Raw genomic sequence first — 21,741 nt, 5'->3', positions numbered from 1 at the left:
AATCTTGGAATGCTCTGTGTTATTTCCAGTGATATTTATACTTTCCAAGAACTCATTCTTCATAGAAGCCCCCCAAGGGAGCAAACTATGGAAAATCCTGATGTGTGTCCAGGTGAGTGGAGTTTATTTGTGCCTACATCTCACCATGTGAATGGGCACAAACCCCTGGATTTCCAAAGCCCAACATTCCTAGATAGGACCTGAATCTGGGTTGGAGAGTTAGGTTGGTCAAGCCCTGGGAACTGGGTTTCCTTTGTCCAAAATAAAGCTAAAACTTCAAGGACAGACTCCTTTCTCTTCTTGTCTCTTTCATTGTCCCTGCTCTTTTCCCTCTCTCTCTCTCTCTCTCTCTCTCTCTTTCTGTCTTTTTCTTCTGTCTTCTCTCTCCTCTCTCAAATGGAGTGAAGCAAAATAGAAGCACATACTGGGCATGTGGTGTGGGAGGAAAGATCTAACCAATAATAAGTCTTGAAGAGCTCAGAACATGGTCTAGTTTGTGTGGAGGAAGAGGGTTGGGTTGGGTGTGTGTGAAGTGGATTTTCCTGGGTCGTCTGTCTTGACTTTTCTAACTTATTTCTATAGTATTCAATTAGAAATCAGCTACAATACTGTTTTTGGAAGGCCCCAAGGAGGAATAATTGTCTAGACTGGGCATCACAGAAGTACTCGGTAAGTGGAGAATTGACCCAACAAGAGAAGAGACATGGAGACAGGGATAGAAGTACTACCCCATTGTATGTCTATACGCTCTGGATAAGAACATTCCACTTTTCAGAGTACTTATCTATCCTCCCATTCACCTATCTTCTGCCTTCCTTTAAACTCTTTGTTCATTCCATTCTATCCATTCCATAAACTTTGTCTCCATTTACTTGTCCTTTTCCTCATTCACCTACCTTTTCCCCTACCCCATTCCATTCCTAAGCCTATCTGTCTCTCTAAACCTCTACCTACTTCCAATCTCCTTCAATAAACCCCATCTCCTTACCTATCCCTATCTCCCTTTCTAGCCTTATGCTATTATCTACTCATCACTCTATTTCTCACCTATCTGTCCATCTTCCCATCCTACACTTGTCTCTCCCTAACCACCTGCCCACTTTCCTTTCTCCCATCCATGTTCATCACTTATATATTGTTCCATTCACCTTTCCTTCCATAACAATGATGATGATGATGATGATGATTTCTGCCTAACCCCACCAACCAAGTGATCTGTCCTTTTAATCTACTTATCTATCCCTCTATTAATGTGTCTACCTTTTCCACCCTCAATGACCAAGTGCCTATTCACCTGTCCTCTGTTCTCTCCAGGAGACTGATATTAATGAAGTGAAGTGCTTTTTTCGGATGTTGCTCTTCCTCTCACCCTTTCCAATTTTCTGGGCCTTGGTTGAAAAACAGGTAGGAAACTCTACGAGTGAAGCTGTGTTCAAGGGGCTGATGGGAATGAAGTTAAAAAGTAGATAGGAGCCAGTGTAGGAAGGTAGGAAATAAGTGGTCGGCAAGGGAGGAGTAAGAGTAGTGCTGGGAGAAGAAATTTGGTGGGTTTCGATTATTTATTGAGCCCCATATCATGTAGGCAGCATTGTATGCACAGTGGTGCAAGAGAGACAAAGGAGAGATGGTCTCTGGCCTCAGGGAGCTCTTGGTATAGTCAAAAGATAATACATTAAGCTCATGCTCTATGTGGGATATAAGCTACATCCCTGTCCCTGTAGAGTCTATAGTTGAGCATGGAAATAAGAAGCAAATATGAATAACTGCATAAAGTATAAGGTGAAAGTACATTTAAAAGAAGTATATAGTTCCATGTTAATTCAGAGTAGAGAGAGAGAACTTACAGACGGGGGTATCAGGGAAGTCTTCATAAAGCTGAAATTTGAGCTATGACTTGAAATAGGGTTTAGGAATTTGACAAGCAGATCTGGAGACATAAAGAGGTCACACTAGACTAGAGGAAAGGAATAGCATGAACAAAAGCAGAGAGGCGGGAAGCTTGAGGAAGATCAATTAGTTGAGTTTGGCTGAATATTAGGGTAGATGAGAGATAATGGGAAGATAAAGACTGGAAGGTTAGGTGGGGGACCAGTCATGTGGACCTTGAATGCCTGGTAAAGAAGTTTAAATCTGATTTATTAAGTAATAGGGAGCCATGGAAACTTTTCGAGCAAGGCAAAAGGTGATATGATGAGAACAGAGCTATGCTTAACAAGATTAATCTGGCAATACATGAAGGATGAATTAGAATGGAGAGAGACTGAACGTGAGGAAAGTAGTTGGGAGACTTTTTCAATAGCCTAGAAGAGAATCAAAGCCCTGAAACAAGATAGTAGAAATGGAAATACAGAAGAAGGAATGGATTCTGAAAACATTACAAAGCAAAAAAGGACAGGACATAGTAACTAATGACTTTTGGACTGAAATGGACAGCAAGGTAGTTGATATTCAATAGAAGATCATAGTAAGAGAATACTTAGCTGCCTTTGATGAGTTCAAGTCACCAGGTCCAAAAGAATAGCAGCCTAGGTTACTGAAAAAAATTAGCAAATGTTATTGGTAAATGAGCTCCTCAATGGGAAAAGTCCCACTGGATTGGAGAAAAGTTGGGAAGAAAGAAGGAAAGAGAAATTTGGGAATGATCATTCAATAAGTCTTTATTAAGTGGTTACTAAGGGTTAGGCACTCTAGGAGGCACAGGGGGTACAAAGAGAAACATGAATCAGGCCCTGCCTTCAGAGAGCTTGCATTCTATTGAGGACATTCCTCAGGAGATTGAAGCATGACTAAGGCCACCGGTACTCTAGAATGTATTTGGAAAGAGACAGAATACATCTCCCTAAGGAAGTGTGATGATGAAAAGGTGACATGGAAAGTTTCATTCCAAACTAGCTGTAGCCGAGAAACCTTATTTCTTCTTTTGATGGGCAGGGTTACTGGACTGGTCAACCAGGAGAATGCTTTTGATGCAGTTTATCTCAATTTTAGGAACTTATTTGAATAGTCTCTCCTGCTTATGGACAAGATATGGAGTTGTGGGCTTGACCAGAAGTCAGCAAAGTACAGGTGGCCCAAATTCAGCTGCCTGTTTTTGTACAATCTGTGAGCTGTGTGGTTTTAAGATTATTGAATAAAGTTTTATTGTACTTTTAAAATTTAAAAACCATTCTTAGCTTGGGAAGTAACAAACAAACAAACAAAACCCAATCAGGCAGTGATGATAGATAATAGCTAGATAATAGCATGATTAGGTTCTTTCAAGATCAATCAACTGGCTGGACTCAAGGTAAACATTAATGCTTTAATGTCAGCTGAGAAGTAGATCATCTCCATGCAGTTTTTCGTGCTTATCAAAGGACAGCTAACTTTGTGTTGAATGACAGTGTTATGAGTAGATCTTGGTAGTAAACACTGATCAAAGTTTAATTAGATTAAATTTCAAAAGGACCAAAAGCAACTCCACAAATACAAGATGAAGAAGGCATGGCTAGACAGCCAAATCTGAAGCTTTTAGTAGACTGCAATAATAAGCCAACTATGGGACATGGCCATAAAAAATGCCAACCAGATTCCAGTTATATTAAGGGACACAGAGTATCCAGACCTAGGAAAGTTGGAGTTTCACTCTGCCCTTGTCAGACCTCATTTGAAGGACTGTGTTCCATTATGTGCCCCATATTTTAATAAGGGCCTTGATGAATTGGATAATAATTACAAAATAGTTGGATAGGGGAAGGAAGGGAGGGGGAGAAAATTTGAAACCCAAGGAATTGTGGAACTGAATCTTGTAAATTAAAAGTAAACAAACAAATTAATAAAGACTAAAAAATTAAAAAAAAAGAAAATAGTTGGATAACATTAGAAAATAATTAGAATGGTGAAGGTCAAGGTCATACCATATGTGGATCAGTTGAAGGAAATGAGAGAGGACATCGAGCCTGGGTAAGAGAAGACTTGAGGGGACACAGTAGCTGTCACCAAATATAGGATATCCCCAAAGTCTTACTGGCAACACTGTTTTTGAAGGAGTGACATGGAAGAGAGATTAGTAGATTTGTTCTGCTTGGGCATAGCAGGTAGAATTGGGTACAATGGGGAGAAGTTGGGGGGAAAGGTCAATTTAGATTTGATATAAGGAAAAACTAAATAACAATTAGAGCTGTCCAAAAAGTGAGATTGGAGATTGCAGATCCTCCCTCACAGGAGAGCTTCAAGTGAAAAAAAAAAAAGAATGACCTCTTCTTGAGCCTCTTGTAGATTATAGCAATGTGGCCCTCAATTTGATGTAGTTCAGCAGATTCAAAGATACTTTTAAAAATATTCAACAGGCACTTGTGATTCATAAAATCCAACTAAAAACTACTTTAGTAGCTAAACAATATGAGCACAGAATTAAAAGGACATCAAATATAACTCTCCTGCTGAAGTCACTGAATCAAGAACTCCATCTGATGAAGATGGTGGATCCCCTTCTCAGAATAATCGTTTAAATTCGTTAAGAAATACATAAGATTAGAAAGGAAACCACCCCTATTGAAATACAGTTATCAAAATATTTTTGGAAAGTAAATTCATGGGCCCCAGGCCCTGCTTTATATCCTTACACTTCTCTGTAAAGAAAAAGCTGAGTATTGTTTGGGGGAAAAGAAATTCACCAATTACAGATCATTAGGTAGGGTGGACAAGGGTCAATCAGGCCTGTCCCCTCATACCCTTTTGTATCTCCCCTGACTACCATTCATATCCAGTTGAAATAAGGTTAAAATGTAGATCAGAGATAATCTGTGGACAATTTAATTCAATAATTCAACAAACATTAAATAGATAGATAATCAATCAATCAATCAATAAAAAGTTGTAAGTAGTTGGAGCTCAGGAACAGAGTTGGTTTCCCTGTCTCCAGGTTAATCCTTTTATAATGAAAATCAACAGGTGGAAAACACCAGCCGACTCTGGGTGAAGGGCATTACTATGGCCAGACAGAGGGGCCACAGCAGATGGCACAGCCCCACAAGCCCACTGGAGTTCCCACCTCAAAGAGATTCTTGGGTGTGGGCTCTATGGTCCTTTCTGACTGAGATTTTTGGAATCATGTGTGAGAGGACAAGGAGAGGTAGATGTCAAAGATCTCCAACCTGGAAAATTTGGGGAGCTTACAGGACACATGATGATAAGACTTCTTTTTATCCCTCAGAGTGTGGAATGGATTACACAAGCTAAGAAGATGCAGCCTGCTGTGGTCAGTACTGGGTGACTGTGTCCCTCTTGTCCCCTCCTCTTTTCCTTGTAGTATGTTGATCTTCTATTTGCATCATTCCTTGTTTCCTCTCTCCACACTCCTACCCCCACCTCCCACCCCCTGTTAAGTAATCCATGGCCAGAAACCTTAAAGGGATGGAAATAAGAACAGGAACGTTCCCAGAGGGCCCTGGAAAGACATGAGTGTAAAGATGGTACAGAAAAAAGATTTCTCATTGCATGCTAGGTGTATGAAGAGTTCTTGGTGCTTGAGAAAGGTAATCCATGCTCAAATGCGTTTCTTTGGGGAGTGGTTAAGGGAAACTTCGATTTGGACATATCCTTGGATGCCAGATCAATCCTTTAGCAAGAAAGGGTGAGAATGCCTCCAACTAATGCAAACATATCAGGAAATCAAAGGTGGAACTTTGAATTGAGAAGATTATGGCACGAGATCCTCAGTGGTAGTGTCCATGCACACACAAATATATATATGATATTTATATGTGTATATATACATTAATACAGTATGTATTAGACAAATATGTATTATACATACATGTATTATATATGTTTTATACACATACATTAATACATTATGTGTATTCATCAACATATATATGTATTCATTGTAAGAGAATATCCAGAAAGGAAGGACCTTCAATAGTCTTAGCTGGTTCTCTCAGACTATTTTTCATACGTCTCACTCCCCTAAATCTCCCCAAATGCTAGAATCTTAACCAGTCACTGCCATCACCACACTATCTCCTCAATGCTAACACAAGACCATCACTCCCAAGTATAGAGGGGATTCTCAAACCCTCCCAGAATGGGCTTGCTCAGATATAGAATGTGTTCTGTGAGCCTGTGGGTGTTGTTTTTTTATGTTTATGTGTGTGTCTAGATTTGGGTAGGCCTTTGCAACCATTCCTCAGATGATAACAGTTTCCAGATTTTTTTCCCATCCAAGTTGTCTTCTCACACATCTTCTAACTTGTTTAATCAACTATTCACACCCTTTCATCCTCTGGTCTCCTTGTCCATGTTCTCCAATAGCTCTTCCATGAGGGGTTCTCCCCGATGTGCTAGTAGCTTTCCATTCAACCTCTTGACATCACCTAAGTACCATGACAACATGTGAGCTGTTGATTTTTTATCTCTCACTTTTACTGCATGATGGATTCAGCACTTTTTTAAGGCATGCTTACTTTGGACATCTTTTATACTGCTTTGTGTTGTCTCAGCAGGATTTAAATAAAGGTAAACTGAGGTGCAGAATTCTGAGCTTTTATCGGTTTATTAGCCTGCTGTGAACCTGTTAATAAAATGGATCAAATGGGTACCTCAGTTAGGCCACAAGACCCAGAGGAGGAGCTACACCTCCTTTTTATAAGCACAGAACAAAGAACAGAACTGGAAAGATGAGGAAAACAACACAGTTGGTTGTAGGGTTTGCAGCATCATGGGAGTGACAACATGATTGGTCACATTAAGAAGAGTGGGTCCGTGGCAGCTAGGTGGTGCAGTGAACTGGTCTTGGAGTCAAGGAGTTCAAATCTGATCTCAGACACTTGACACACTTGCTAGCTGTGTGACCTTGGGCAAGTTACTTAACCCCAATTGCCTTACCTTCCCCCCTCCAAAAAAAAGAGTGGGTCAACACCCATGTGGAGCCAGCGCAACAGTGTCCTGAGGCTATCAATAGTGGGACAGAGATAGGTTCCCTGGCCCCTAAGAGGGAGATAAGACCTCTCCCCCTTTAATTGGACAAAGATAGGTAAGGACCGCCAAGATCTTTTCTGGAAGTGGACCAGGTCAGTTTGTAGACCTTCAAAGATAGCAAAGAGATATAGTTTTTCAGGAGCTGAAGTGATGAGGGATGACAAAGTTTGTTTTAACTAAGAGGGGCAGCTGAATTCCTGTGACTAAGAAATGTTCATTAACAGATTTCCTTGAGGCAAGAATAGAACAGTAATTAGTAGGAGAATTAGATTTCTAAACTTAACTCATTACTGGTCAACTGAATTTCTGAACTACGTTTAGAGACAAAGAACCATGACTTAGGCAGTTAGAGGACAAAATCAATTAATTGTAAATAAGATCCACAAAAATGATCCAGAACCAATTTAATTTTCTCAAAGCCTTAGGATTATCGGGTTAGAGATGGAAGGAACTTTAGAGGTCATTGAGCTCAACTCCATCCTCTTACAGATGTTGTGTGGCTTGCCTATGGTGAATGTCTGAATCAGGACCTGAACCTAGACCTTGGCTGACTCTAAGCCTACTGCTCCCATCACTACTGTACCTACCTGCTTCCTTCTAAGAGAGCTCTCTGGCTTTAGTTCTTGTTTACTGCTTCTGGGATCAGGAGGATGGGTTCCAGGCTTTCCCCCACAGCCTGCCTACCAGCAATCATTTTGTCCCTTGTGCTGTGATTCTTGGAATCTTTCCAGATGCCTGTGTGTTAATGCACATACAATGACTATCCTTCAATCATTAAGGTGTTCTTACTATATTTCAGGCCGGGTATCCTGTGGAAAATGCGAACTTTCAGGTATGAAATGTGTTGCCCTATCTCCCTTTCCCTACCTTGCCTCACCCTATCCCTCCTTTGTTATCCAACCCCTCTCCCCTTCTTAAAACCATCACCCTCAGCTCCATTTATTCATGGCATCATGGCATTATAAGATCCAAGTCTAGAGGTGGAAGGGGCCTTCGAGGACTTTGAGTCCAACCTCCTGGCTTTACCGATGAGAGACCTGAAGCACAGAAGTGTTGAGACTTGCCCAGAGTCCCCCAGCTATTACAAGTGTGAGGCAGGCTCAGTGCTCAAGCTAGTGCTGCATGTACTCTGCATTTTCACTCCCCTCTCCTTGCCAGTCATCATCCTTTCTCCTCCCACTGTCTCTCGGCATCCTTTTTGCCTCTTTACTCTCCTTGGGTCTCTTTTCCCCTCCCCCTCTCATCTCCCCAGATGGTAGATTCTGTATCAGAGGTCTCTCTCCCCTGGTTGTGGGATGATGTGGGGAAGGGCCACAGTCCTAGGGACCAAGAGGATGGGGGGAGGGTGTGAGGAGGGAGGCGCACCAAAGCATGCGCTGACTTTCTCTCTTTGCTGATCCAGCTGGTTTTTACTGCGGCCCTCCTGTTCAGCCTCATTGTAATAGAACTGGTCTTCGTCCCCTTGGCGGAGTGTCTTGGAAAAAACTTCTCGTACGTTATCTGCCTCTTGGGTTGGGCTTCCCTGGGGAGGGTCGGGAGAGGGCTGGGGCCTTTGTTCCTCAGTACCCTAAAGGTGATCACCTCTCGCTGTATTTCATAATCCCACCCTTTCCGCCGTTCCTCTGCCTGGTTAATTCCATTTGCTTCTACCTCTCTCCTTTTAGATTAAGAAAGAGAACCACAGTAGGGATTATCTTCATTTACTTGTCAAGCCTAACATCATTCTTCCTGGAACTGAAAATTGAGGTGAAAGGGGATGTGGAGGGCAGGGAAGGTCTCTAGGGAGTTTTCTGAGTGGAATCAGGGAGCTTGTCCAGTGGTGACAGACAAGAATGGACCCATCCTCCCCGCTAAGGAGCATAGGCTCAAGTCCACTGGTCATAGAAGACTTCATAGAGCTTTCCACAGCCAGGACTTCCCAATAGGGAGGGCAGTTAGAGGCAAATGCAAGTTTGGGAAGGGATCTCCCTTCCCCATCCCTCTGGTGGCCCAATCACAGGGAAGGTCAGAGGGTGATTTGAAGAATGAATGGAGGGAGGTAATCCATGACAGGGAGATGAGGAGGGATGTGAGAAGATGAGGATTTTTTTTTGACACGGGGGGAGTTCCTGGCAGACAGAATGCTTGGATTAGGTCACATCTCTTAATGTTATCCCTACGGACAAAATGGAGTACACAATAGTACCATTAGGTGGATTCAGAATTGGTCAAATAACTGTAGCCACTAACTCTCCATTAATTGCTTATTATTAACTTGGAGAGAAGAATTCAAGGGCAGGGTCAAATCACCTTATCACCTCTACTCTGATAGGAAATGATAAGAGGAGAACAGAAGGGATACAGGGAAATGAATGTGGATAAGGGGGGCTTGTGAAAGTAAGGATGCATGGAAGGAGTGCTGTCCATGGGATCCTATGGAAAGAGTGCTGGATGTGGAATTCTAGAGCCTGGGTTCAAATTGGGATTTTGCTACTTGGAAAAGGAAGGAGAGATCATCATCCATGGACATAGTCATCCTGGGCATTCCATCTAAGGGTGTGGCCTGATGGAGATATGAAGAGGTTAGAGATATATGGAAGGGACAAGGGGGAACACGAAGGATCCAGGGATGCTTACATTAGATTCCTATGGGGCTGATCAGTGGGAAGAGAGTGGAGCCATAATTAGGCTCTGGTTCAACTTTGTTCCTTCAGAATTCTCCCAACATCACACCTGGCTCCAGGGAGAGCTTCATAAGAATCTTAAATGCAGCCGACACTTCGTTTCAAGTGACCTTTATTAAAAACAAAAGCTATATATTCTACTCCAAAAGGTCCCAAATTTTTGAGGTGAGTACATGTCTGTGTATCTCCATGTGGGTTTGTATGTCCTGGAAGTATGCCTTTATTCTTTGTATGTACATTTGTGCTTCTATTCTAGACTCTGACCTTGGATTAGGCTACCTGCCCTCAACTATAACTTCTAGACCCTACATGTTTTTTACTTAACCATAAGACCTATACCGCTAAGTAAATACAAGATCCTCTGGGGTGGGGGAACTTACCCTCTAGAGGTACCAGGAAAAGTTTCTGGTAGAAAGTAGCACCTGAGTTGGGCATGGTGATCAGATATGACTGTACAACCTAGTTAAAGACCCCAGTGTAGGAGAACAGCAAATATCTCATGTAGCTAGAATGGAGGGTACGTGAAGTGGAGCCATATGATATGTCTCCAAAGAGTCTGGAGCCCTATTGTGCAGGGCTTCAGATGTAAAGCTGAAAAGTTTGCATTTTTTTCCTGGAGGCAATAGGCAGCCACTGAAGATTCTTAAACAGCTGAGTGCATGGCCAGAGGAGAGAATGAAACGGGCTGATAGACGAGTTATTGCCCTAGCATTTCCATCTTTTCCTTCTTATATTCAATAGCTGGAAGACAACAGTGAAATATGCAGGTCACCAGATCATATATTTAGAGCTGGAGTGGGCCTAAGAGGTCAGCTACTCAAGCACTTCAATAGCCCCGTGATCTCATCAATATGGGGAGTCTTTACAAGAAGGATCATAACCCATCCACATCTGCCCAACCTGCTTGACCCTTCCCATAATATGTCCTCCTATCAGCCTTCCAGAGGGGGCTTAACATACTAAGGGCTCTCTTCTTCATCTCTTGCCATTGCTTGGATGCCAATGAAAAATAGGGTTGACTGTAGGGTATTCCCCCACTCTTGCAATATGACCGACCTGGTTTTTTGTGTTTTCTTGTTTTTCCAGTCATACATCTTTTTCTGATGATATCCTTAATGCTGTCTCTCCTATGCAATGTCTTATTTATATCTTGTGCCTTACATGTATTATGCCATTGCCTTTTGGGTGATGGTAAGCTTTTTTTTTTTGCTTTTTGGAGGGCAATTGGGGTTAAGTGACTTGCCCAAGGTCGTATGGCTAGTTTTTGTGTTAAGTGTCTGAGGCCACATTTGAACTCAGGTCCTCCTGACTCCAGGGCCTGTGCCACCTAGCTGCCCCAATCATAAGCTTTCATTCTTAGAAACTAGTGTTTGGTGATTAACAGTATAATCGGGAAAACATTGGTATTGAAAAGACGGCCTTTTCTTTCAGGGAGGAGTTTGAGGTCATGAAAAGCATTTTGTAATTTGCCCAAAAGGCAATCTTTTAATTTAGGCTAAGATCTTTGTCCATTTTCATGGTCTATCCAAGTTTATCATTTTACATATATACATATACAAACAATTTTATATGTGCCATATGCTGGGGTTTAATGGAATTAATACAATGTCATCCACAAACAGGAACATCTGGAGAATTTCATCATGTACAGGGAATCTCTCATTAATAGGGACTCTTCTGGATAATACTCTATGATAGTTTTGAATTTATATCTGTTTTATACTTGCTTAATATTTAAAGATAGAAAGGTACTGAACAAAGTTATCTCCTGTTGCCCTTTTCAAGGAATCTGGGATTATTTTGACATATAGATGGGAGACACCTTATTGTATTAGTCTTGCTTTTCTAAATCAAGTTATTTTGTAGTCGACAAAAATTAAACTTTGAATGCATGTGTATGTGTTCTACTCTCATTAAATAGTTACAGAGGTGAAAAAAGAGACATATGGCTTGGGAGTGACCTACATGCTCCTTTTGATCATAATAAGGTCCAAGATTATTTCCAAATGTTTAGTATCCTCCTTTCCTTTTGGGATTCTCCTACCTCCACCCCAGAACCTAGTATAGTGACTGGTCCATGATAAGTTCTTAATAAAAATTAGTTGGATTTAAGTGAAATGAATTATTCACAGTTTTTTTTTTTAAGCAATCGGGGTTAAGTAACTTGCTCAAGGTTACAAGGCCAGTTATTTCTGGGTGTGGTGCTGAGTGTCTGAGCCCGGGATTCAATCTCCAGGTCGTCCCAACACTGGAGCCCGTACTCTTACTCGCTGAGCCACCTGGCCACCCCTAAGCAATTGGGGTTAAGTAACTTGCTCAAGGTTACATGGCCAGGTGTTCCTGGGTGAGTGCTAAGTGTCTGAGCCCGGGATTCGATCTCCAGGTCTTCTCAACACTGGAGCCGGTGCTCTTACTTGCTGTGCTACCTGGCCGCCCCTATTCACAGTTTTAATGAGGGAAAGGCATCACTCAAGCCCTTGTTCAGATAAGTGAATCACTTTTCCATTATGCTTCCATGCCAGGCTTCTCTTATTTGTTTTCCAAACTCCTCATTCATTTCTTATTACAATCTGATTGGACTGCAATGGACTCTAATGACAATATCACTCTGACTCCTGCTGGGAGGGGAAGCAGAAAGTTGGAGCCAGAAGTTTGACCTTTGACCACTCTGCTCTCCTCAGAGAGGAGAGTATCAAGCTAGAATTATATCTATATGATCCTTTAAATACAGTTAGTCTAGGAAATGTGGTTTTCAGGCTCAAGCTAAACTTTCAATCACTGTTCATCAATGGGAAAAAAAGAGGACCCTTGTGTTATTTCCAAGGCTTGACCTCCCCACCAAGCCCCAACAATTTCACAATGAACACACATCTTTTGTGTTCAGCATTTCAGTTGTGTCCAACTTTTCAAGACCCTATTTGGTGTTTTCTTGTCAAGGATACTGGAATGGTTTGCCATTTCCTTCTCTAACTTCTTTTACAGATGAGGAAACTGAGGCAAACAAGGTTAGGTAACTGGCCCAGGGTCACCCAGCAAGTAAGTGTCTTGAGGCCAGATTTGAACTCATGAAGATGAGTTTTCATGACTCCAGGCTTGGCACTCTATCTACTGTACCATCTAGCTGTCCCCAAAGGTAGGAGAGGGGAAGGCTTAGGGGGAAAGCTTCTTTTTTGGATATATTAAGTAAATCATACATGTTTTTAGAAAAAAATAGCAACCACACACACAATTTCTTTCAAAAATAACTGACCATAAATTATATTTGCTCCAGGCAAGAGTGAAGAGAGGATCTCTCTTCTGTCCTCCTCACCAACTCCATCTGCCTCTCCTTTAGGAGCAGGGCATTGATCTCTACCAGTGGGGAGACAATTCAGCACCAATGAGCCTTGGGACTTGGCTTACACCTGTAAGATCAAATTTACCTCCAAGTCAAATTTACCACTGCTTTTGCTTGTTAGTCATATTTTGTATATTTGGGCATAGACATCTGAAGCCATATTATATTGCTTGGATTTTGTCCCCACCAAAGGATTTCTGAGTGACTCTACTATTATTATTCCTACGTAGAAGCTACTTTCAATATTATCAAGCTTGGGGGATATACATAGGGTTTTTTGTTTGTTAATTGGGGGTGGAGAATTGAGGGGTCTTTTTTCCCCCTTTTACAAAAGGATATTTACTGATAACACAGAACAAGAACAGAAGTTTTCAAACATTTTCTCTAGACATCTAAGTACACAATCTCCCCTCTACTACCAAAGTCCATGAGTGAGAGTTGACTCAAATGTAAAGTATTTGCTACAAAACATTCACCCCCACCAAGTTCACTTTCAAATGCCTCATTGACGATATATCAGTCCAAGTCTCTACTGCTGACTGCTAGGCTGTGTCAAGCTGGTAGCTCTTCAGGGTCTTGGCATAAATTTCTCCATCCTCTTCCTCTTTCAGATGAAGCTCTTTTTATTAGCACCCTAAAACTCTAGGCAACCCAGTTTTGCCATGCATTATTAGGCATTTTCTCCCTAACCAAGAGTGTGCCTGCATTTTAAGCCATGGGTCAGAAATCCAAATCTAGGTCTCAGCTATCATTAATCAACTTCACTTCCTTGATATGCCTTTCTCTTCTGAAGCCATTGTTTTTTATCACTAGCAGTCATAGAAGTATCACCTGCATCCCTAAAATCTTCAATTTCTTGCCCAAGACTTCATAATCCTTAGCAACGCTTCCTACATTCCTTTTTTTGGCAGTATCATGTGTGCCCTCTTGAATCAGCTAAAAAGGGCAGAACTCATCTAGTTTGAGAATTCTGGGAGATTTAATGTTGCATCCTGAATACATGCCCTTGGATATTATCGGACCTCTTTACTATGATATTTAGGCTGATAAACAGGTGTTTCATTGTCCCTCATCAGGTGGTTAACAATCACTCCTAATCTCTTCTTCCTCTGACATTTATTCAAATCATCATCATTTGGCAAACAAAGACGAACTTTCTTCCCATAGGGTACAGCTCCCTCCTTAACTTGTCCAAAGTCACAATCAACCCAAGCTTCTCTGGCTCCAGATCTGGTACCATTTCCATTATACTATGCTACGTCTTATGTTCTCTCTTCCAGAGCATGCACTACAGAGGACAACAGAGTTTGAGGTTTTCTTAGTCATTTGAGGCACATAAATTGACCTAATGCTTTCTTTCAGAGTTCAGATGATTATGAAAGAATATACTTGGACTCAGACCAGCAGTATTTTCAGGTAAAGCTACATTCCAATGTAACGTTCAAAAGAGAAGAGATGCTCCTGGAGGAGAAGACAGCATATGTTATGATTCTGTTTGGAAGCCTGCCGTTTTACTCAATCATGCTGGTAAGAGTTGGGAGTGGAGACTGGATGGGAAGAGACAGGGCAGCTCTGGGGGAAGGAGGGAGAGAGAAATGGGGAGACAAAAAGGAAAGGTTATGGAGGGAAGAAAGAAAGGTAACACTGTCTGAACAGGATTAGGGCCTGTCCATGATGATTTCTCTCCCTCTCTTTGCTTTTAGATCAAGGAAACAACTACCAAACCAGAGAATGGAGTTGCAAATGTGAGGTATATATGATTCAGCTCTCAACCAAAGAAAGGTATCTTTTGGGGGCAGTGGAAGGCAGCCTGTCCAGAGGCCCTGTCCACGCTTAGGGCATCCCACCTATAGGCCTAGTGCATTTGTCAGTACCTGTTCATTTGCCTTCCTGTCTCACGTTGGGAAATGCTCTATGGGCAGTACCATTGCCCAAGTACATATCCCAGGTGGAGAGCCCTTACAGAGGCTGTCCTTATGTGATTTTCCAATCATATTGTTTCCATAAAGATAAAACAATTATTTACTAAATTACAAAGAATAACAAGTTATTAATCTATAATATAATAATAATTTTTTAAAATCACATTTTAGGGAGATTTAAAGAAATATAAAAATAAAATAGCATCATTAATATAATAGTATAATCATTATAATAATGTCTCATAATAGTAATAACTTGCCAATAACTAGTCATTCTAACCACCATTACATTGGTCTCTATTCCTCTCTATTCCTACTACCATCATTTAAGTATATATCTTCATTCACAGAGTCTCAGAATTGGAAGGACCCCAGAGGCCATCTAGCCTGGCCCATACCTGAATAAGAATCCTCTACTGCAAAATACTGAAAACAAATCCCCTACAATAAAATACTACAAAACACAATTGGTTATCCAGGCTTCTTTTGAAGACTTCTAGTGAGGTAGAATTCACTACCTCCTGGTCAAGCAGTTCATTAATTATTAGAAAGCTTTTGCTTATACTGAGCACAAACTTGCCTCTCTACAACTTCAGTCAGTCAGAACGCATTTATGAAATACTTAGTATGCGTAAGACCCTGTGCTAAATTCTGGGCATACAAAGAAAAGCAAAAATATGGTCTCTCCCTCCAAGGAACTCACATTCTGATGGGTAAGACAACATGCAAACAACTGTATACGTAGAAAATATACACAGTGTAAACGAGAGATTATCTCAGAAAGAAGGCATCATTAGTGGAGGGAAACCTGAAAAGGGCTTTATGCTAAAAGTGGGACTTGAGTAGAACCTTGAAGGAAACCAGGAAAGCGGAAAAGTCAAAGTGGGGAGAGACCATCCCAAGCTTGAGAGATAGTCAGCATAAAGATTCAGAGTGCAAAGATGAGGGTCATGTGAGAGGAACAGGCTAGATCGTAGAGTTGGTATGGATGGAGGAGAATAAGTAACAAGACAGATATCTTCTATTTCTTCTGGACCAAGGCAGGAAAGGTCCAGATAGCCTTTCAAGTAACCTGAAGAGTTGTCACCTCCACCCTTAGTCAAGTTTTCTTTTCTCCACGTTGAACATTCCAAATTGCTGCAACTGGTTCTCGTGTGGCACAATCTTGGGGACGAGAGCTAGTCATTCCCATTGTTTCAGTTACGGTTGTAGAAATCCATATCCTGTTTTCGCATGCCATCCTCACTTCTCACTTTTTGGGGAAGGTGCTAGGATCTGTTGTTTACCTTTCGTCAGCAATGAAAACCCCACCTGTGTCCTTGAGGTCTTCAGTTTCCCAATACTTCATCATTATGAGCCATGCTTTCTAGAGTCATGGCAATATCATCTGTGCCCACGTGAGTCAGGATCAGGTATCGTGTCCTGGCTATCTGCCCTCGAGAGGCAACAGGCCTCCCTTTTGTCATGGTCTGTCCCATAACTCCTCATCAGGGAGTTCACTGCTTCTCTTTTCTTCCACTGACCCTTTCTGAATAAGCTCTGACATGCTGGTGCCTGGGAATCCATCCTACTTCCATGACAATCCGTGCATCCGTTCCCTTCCCTGACATCCCAGTCCAGGCCCACATCACCTTTTGTCTCTTTTAGTCTCTAGCTATGGCTAAATGCTCCCAGATGTATTCTGCCTCATTCCCACAGAGCGACCAAACTGATATTGCTAAAGCACCAGCCTGATTATGTCCATCTTCCCCTTAAGATGACTTACTCTTTCTAGGGAAAAATACTATTTCCTCCATGTGATATAGAAAATCTATCACAATTTGTCTCCTGACTACCTTTTTAGGCAGGTTAGACATTAATTCCCCCTTGAGCACTCTACATTCTAGCCAAACCAATCTTGTTCTTCTCTCAACCCAACATTACATCTCTTGTCCCCATGACTTTGTTCAGACTCTCCCCATGTCATGAATGCATTCTGGTGCTGTATTGTTTACTAGAACCTTGGCATCTTTTGTCAGAAACTATTTTTATCATTATTGGGTATAAGTTCTCTGTGACTTTTGTTAACCTCGCCCTATGTGAAGTTTTAATAGTCTTTAGGAATGAAAACAAATAGGCATTCACTACAAAATGTTGTTAAGATTCTTGCAGCAAACATGCACATTTGAACAATTTTTTTAATAAAGCAAAAATAAAAATCTGGAGTCCTCACTTCAGTGTAATTTTATTTTAGCACTGTTACATTGAACAAGTTGCATTTGAATGTTACTTTTTGATCTCTTAACATCAAAAGAAAATGGAGTGAGAAATAGTTAGAAAAATTATTTTCACACATTTGAATCCCTCAAATCATCTTTCAAATTCAAATAGTAATTCCTGGATCTTTGAGTTGTGGCTTGCTGAAATTACAAAACCCAAATAACCCTTGATCATTTTTACATGTGGGAGAGTCAAATCACAATTTTTAGTTGCCTTTCCCAAAGACCAAGTTTTATCTTAAAACCTTTAGTGCAGTTGTGCATAAATGTTAAAAAAAAAACAATCCTGACCCTGATGTTTTAAATTCAACTCATTTAAATACCCTGTAACATTTACAATGAAAGCTAGAAACCAGGAAATCCCTCAATCTGATATTCTGTGTTAGGTGGCAGAGGCACCCAAAAAGCCTGGTGGAAGTATGGGGCAGATACTAGCAGAGAACAGAGCAGAAGTAAGGTCTTTCAAAGGGCAGGGCCTGGGGATGGTCGTATTGCATGCTTTCAGCTCTCAGATTGACTGGGTTCTTATCCACAGGATTATCAATATTCTGGACAAAGATGTTGATATCATCACGCCTGTGGGCACCTACCATCTCAAAGAATATGACAGGACTTCAGAGTTAAACATTAGGATCAACGGGTGACTTGTTACCTCCCCTATCATCCCTATGGCCAATTTGGGGGAATGGGCAACCCGGGTCCACTTATTGTAAGCAGCAGCAAAACTTTCCTGCTCTCTCTGATCCCTTTTAATGTTTATGCCTTCCCTCTTTGGACTATCTCCAATTTATCTGTATCTTGCTTTTTACGGAGTTGTTTGCATGTTGTCTTCCCCATTTCACTCTGAACTCCCTGAGAGCAGGGACTGTCTTTTGCCTTTCTTTACATCACCAGAACTTAACTTAGTGCCTGGCACAAAGTAATTGACTGACTGACTCTCACCAGAAACACAAAGCTGCTCTGTATGATTGAGAAGAAGGACCATGTGTTGGAACTGGGGGCACTGCAGTTTGGAGCCTCTTACCTGGTTTTCATTACTGAGGTAAGTTACCCAAGGGAGGCCAGCCCATCCCTCCTGCCCACCCTGGACTCTTCCTCCTCTGCCACCATACATACTCTGGCCTCCACTTGCTTCCTCAGGACATCCCAGAACTGAAAACCTGGAAAATAAAGCAGCCTGAAATCAAGTCCTTTTCCATTGTGTGGCAATTACCGCAGTTGCTTGTAATGGGGATAGGAAAATACCTACTCATTGTTTCCTGCATGGAGCTTTTCTACTGTGAGGTCAGAGATTCCTCAGGATCAGAAATAATACAGACAACTGAAGGGGAATGGTGAAGAAGATGGTTGGGGGGAGGGGGAAGGAACGTGTTGGAGATTAGGGGGAATGACAGGGAAAAATGGGTGGGAAGGAGTGGGAGATTAAGCTCACACTCAAGTCTTCGGGAAGTGCGCCAGGACCTGGATCTTGGTGGGGGTGACCAAGCTGGCTTTTGTGCCCTAGGCCCCCAAAGGCATGAAAGTCACCATGCAGGCTTTGTGGACAAGCACCCTTTTCAGCAGTTCTCTGATCCTGTATTGTGTGACCCATACCTCCTTCCTACCTAAGGTATAACCCCCCTTGTGCTTATATTGCCCTTTATAAGACTAGGTGTCCCAGCCCCAGGTAGAACCTCTTTCTAGCTTCTCTAGGGCCTTGCCCCTCCCCTGGTCTCTGCTGCCCCCCAATCCCAGCCTTTGGCCCCCATAACAGACCCTTAGCATGGGAGAGATCCAAATATTGTAAGAAATCTCACTGCAACCACTGGTAACTACAGCAGGGACTATTTCTTTTGGCTGCTGCTAGGAGGCCACTATAGGTTGGACTGGACTGTCGCTGATCCCCTCCATCCCTCAAATCCTGTGATCCTGTGATGGCCACCCTTCCTCATCTGGCCTCACTAAGGCCAAGCAGAGTCCATGCCTAGACAGCTCTGTGACACTACCCAAGCTGCAGGTGCAGCCTTGGCACACTCACATTTGCTGCCGGCATGCTCTCATCCCTTACTGCATGTCCTAAGGCCTCTGGGACATGGAGTAGCCTAAGATGAAAAGCAAGCTTGCTTTCTTGGAGTCAAAGCAGACCAGTTCTAGGAGGTGCCTTATTAGAATCCTTCCAGAAAGCAGTCCTAGATCTCTGCCAGAGAAGTCATTTCTATGCTTTTTTTTTTTCCTAGAGAAGAGGTAGTTTCAGGGAAAGGACAGACCTTGGCTCATGGTATTTGAAGACACGTGCCTCTAACTGGACGGGGAGGATGAAGGAAGCAGGCAGACCCTCATGTCCTCATATTCTTTCATCCATGGGGAATCCAACCCTGACCTTGTTGCCCATGTTTGGAAGAGAAAGGTCTGTCCGGTTCCATTCATTGACCCCAGATTAGGCCAGCCAGACTTTCAGTTTTTATCTGAGGAAATCATGTTCTTTCCATTTGGAACTGTATTCATCTCCTAGCTCCAGGCAGGTCTAACTGATGCCAAGGACTCAAGTTGAAGACGGACAACAGATGTCAGTGTAGACAATGTCTGCACGGTTCCGCAATTTTCAATGCCCTCCGATGCAGACAAAGAGTAGCATAATAGATCAAAGAGGATAACTTAGGGGATCAATGGAAGGGGAAAAGGACAAGGAGTGGAGAAAGACCAGAGGTCAAGAGCTTACAAAGTGCATCTATCTAAAAGTTGAGGTAGCCCTAGAGTTTATAGGATACACATGGTATCGTATATATGCACAGCAGCAGGAGTGCTCATCACAGGAGGGACATGATAGTCACCAAGCATTTATTAATCACCTATGTGTCAAGAATTGTGTTCAGCACTTCTGGAGATTCAAAGAAGGGAAAAACAGCTCCCTTTCTCAAGTAGCTCATTCTATTAGAAGAGATAACATGTAAATAACCAGGCGCCTACACAGTATTGAAAAGTCATCTCAGAAAGAAAGACACTGGCAAGAGGGGTACTGGGAAAGGCCTCCTGTGGAAGATGGGACATGAGCTGATTCTTGAAGGAAGCCAGGGATACTTAAAAGGCAGAGGTGAGGAAGGAGAGCATTCCAGGGATGGTGGGTAGCTCGGTGCAAAGGCACTGAGAGTCATGTATGGGCAGTAGCAAATAGGATATTACACAGCTAGCTGGATTGTTAAATTTGTGCAGAAGAATAAAGTATAAGATCAAAAATGGGAAGGCCATGTTGGGAAGAACTTAATACAAAGAGATGAGTTTATATAGTCAAGGTAGAAACAATATAGTTTGGCATTGGATTGGATTAATGGGATATGAGTGAGTGGATGATGTTTGAGGTTGTGAACCTCGGTAACTGGGTGGATGGCAGTGCCTTCAACAGTGCATGGAAATACAGAAGATGGGGTGGGTTTGGGAGAAAGACAAAATGCCTGTTTCATAAGATGTCCAAAAGGCTCATGGGACTACAGCTCAGGAGAGAGACTAGGGCTGGATATATAGATCTAGGAATTATTTGTATAGATATGATAATTGGATCTCTGGAAGCTGGTGAGATCACCAAATGAGGCAGTACAGAAAGAAAAGAGAAGGTGGCTTGGGTCAAAGCCTTGGGGGACACCCATGGTTAGGAGGTGTGACATGGATAAAGAGAGATGGCAGTGAAATGGTACCATATATTGACAGCCACAGTGATGGGGTGTCCAGTGTGTGATTTATGTGAAAATCATTGAACACAAAGGGATGAGTGTTACAGGATCATCAACATGAGGTATTAGTCACCAGTGATAATGGGGCAGGAGGAGTTAAGAGGAAGACACACGGTGAAGAGGTAGGAAAAAAAAGATCACTGAACTGGGAGTCAGAGGGCCTTGGTCAAGTCTCTTTCTTTAGGCCTCAGCTTCCTCATCTGTAAACTGGAGTTGAACTAGGTGACTTCTAATGGTAGTTCCATTCATGAAACAAATATCAAGCCTGTACTTGGTGACAGACACTGGTACATGTTAGGGACAGTGATAAAAACAAAGCAGTCCCTACCTTCAAGTTTACATTCTCTTGGCAGAAGCAATTTACAAATTTACAAAGTAGTGGGGGGAGGGAGGGGAAAACATCATAAATTAATTTGGGAGAGGCATCAAGAAATGTCTCACATGGGGGGGCGGCACTGGAGCAGAGTTTGGATAGAAGCCAAGGATCCTAGGAGGCAATGGTGAGGGATATACCTTCCCAACATGGGGGATACCGTGCAAAGGCAGAGAGGAGATGTAATATTGCATATGTCTATGATTCCTTAGTTCCTTGAATCTTTTAGAGACTTCCACAGGAAAAAAATCCTGATTCTGTTTCTTTCTACAGTGGATTGAGTACTTCTTACTTTCTAGCTTCCTACTGGTTTGGATCATTATTTTCTTCATCATCAGCTATTTCTACCAAGAAATTCCATGGAACTATGAAAGAGAATCTTTCTCCTGAATTCAGATCTCCACCCCTCTCAACCACACGTGAGGAACAGATGGAGAAACTGTACATTTGACTCAGGCCCATCATCTCCATCCCAGTCCTTTCCGACCCTCCCCTGGTCATTCTCAAGTCTCCTCAGCCTTTCT

At 42.1% G+C, this 21,741-nt stretch overlaps 1 protein-coding gene across 1 annotated transcript in view; it reads left to right on the top strand.

Moving 5' to 3' along the window:
* The window catches only part of LOC138163762 (solute carrier family 15 member 2-like), a 44,632-nt gene extending 22,897 nt beyond the window's left edge, over positions 1 to 21,735 (top strand). The window contains exons 8-22 of the mRNA XM_069091273.1: positions 30 to 112; positions 583 to 669; positions 1,315 to 1,404; positions 5,195 to 5,239; positions 7,760 to 7,792; positions 8,363 to 8,451; positions 8,625 to 8,706; positions 9,654 to 9,788; positions 14,323 to 14,487; positions 14,664 to 14,710; positions 17,676 to 17,780; positions 18,086 to 18,182; positions 18,281 to 18,424; positions 18,645 to 18,749; positions 21,491 to 21,735. Of these exons, the coding sequence (XP_068947374.1) occupies positions 30 to 112; positions 583 to 669; positions 1,315 to 1,404; positions 5,195 to 5,239; positions 7,760 to 7,792; positions 8,363 to 8,451; positions 8,625 to 8,706; positions 9,654 to 9,788; positions 14,323 to 14,487; positions 14,664 to 14,710; positions 17,676 to 17,780; positions 18,086 to 18,182; positions 18,281 to 18,424; positions 18,645 to 18,749; positions 21,491 to 21,607 (1,424 nt within the window). The 3' untranslated portion in view covers positions 21,608 to 21,735. The remainder of the gene's footprint in view (positions 1 to 29; positions 113 to 582; positions 670 to 1,314; positions 1,405 to 5,194; positions 5,240 to 7,759; positions 7,793 to 8,362; positions 8,452 to 8,624; positions 8,707 to 9,653; positions 9,789 to 14,322; positions 14,488 to 14,663; positions 14,711 to 17,675; positions 17,781 to 18,085; positions 18,183 to 18,280; positions 18,425 to 18,644; positions 18,750 to 21,490) is intronic.
* Positions 21,736 to 21,741: the final 6 nt, after the last annotated feature.

This window comes from Petaurus breviceps, unplaced genomic scaffold (genome assembly GCF_028583685.1).
Source record: "Petaurus breviceps papuanus isolate PSGF00001 unplaced genomic scaffold, PetGlider_PUasm1.0 188, whole genome shotgun sequence".
Lineage (NCBI taxonomy): Eukaryota > Metazoa > Chordata > Mammalia > Diprotodontia > Petauridae > Petaurus > Petaurus breviceps.
Note: the sequence above shows the minus strand (reverse complement) of the source record. Positions and strands in the feature narration are given on the sequence as shown.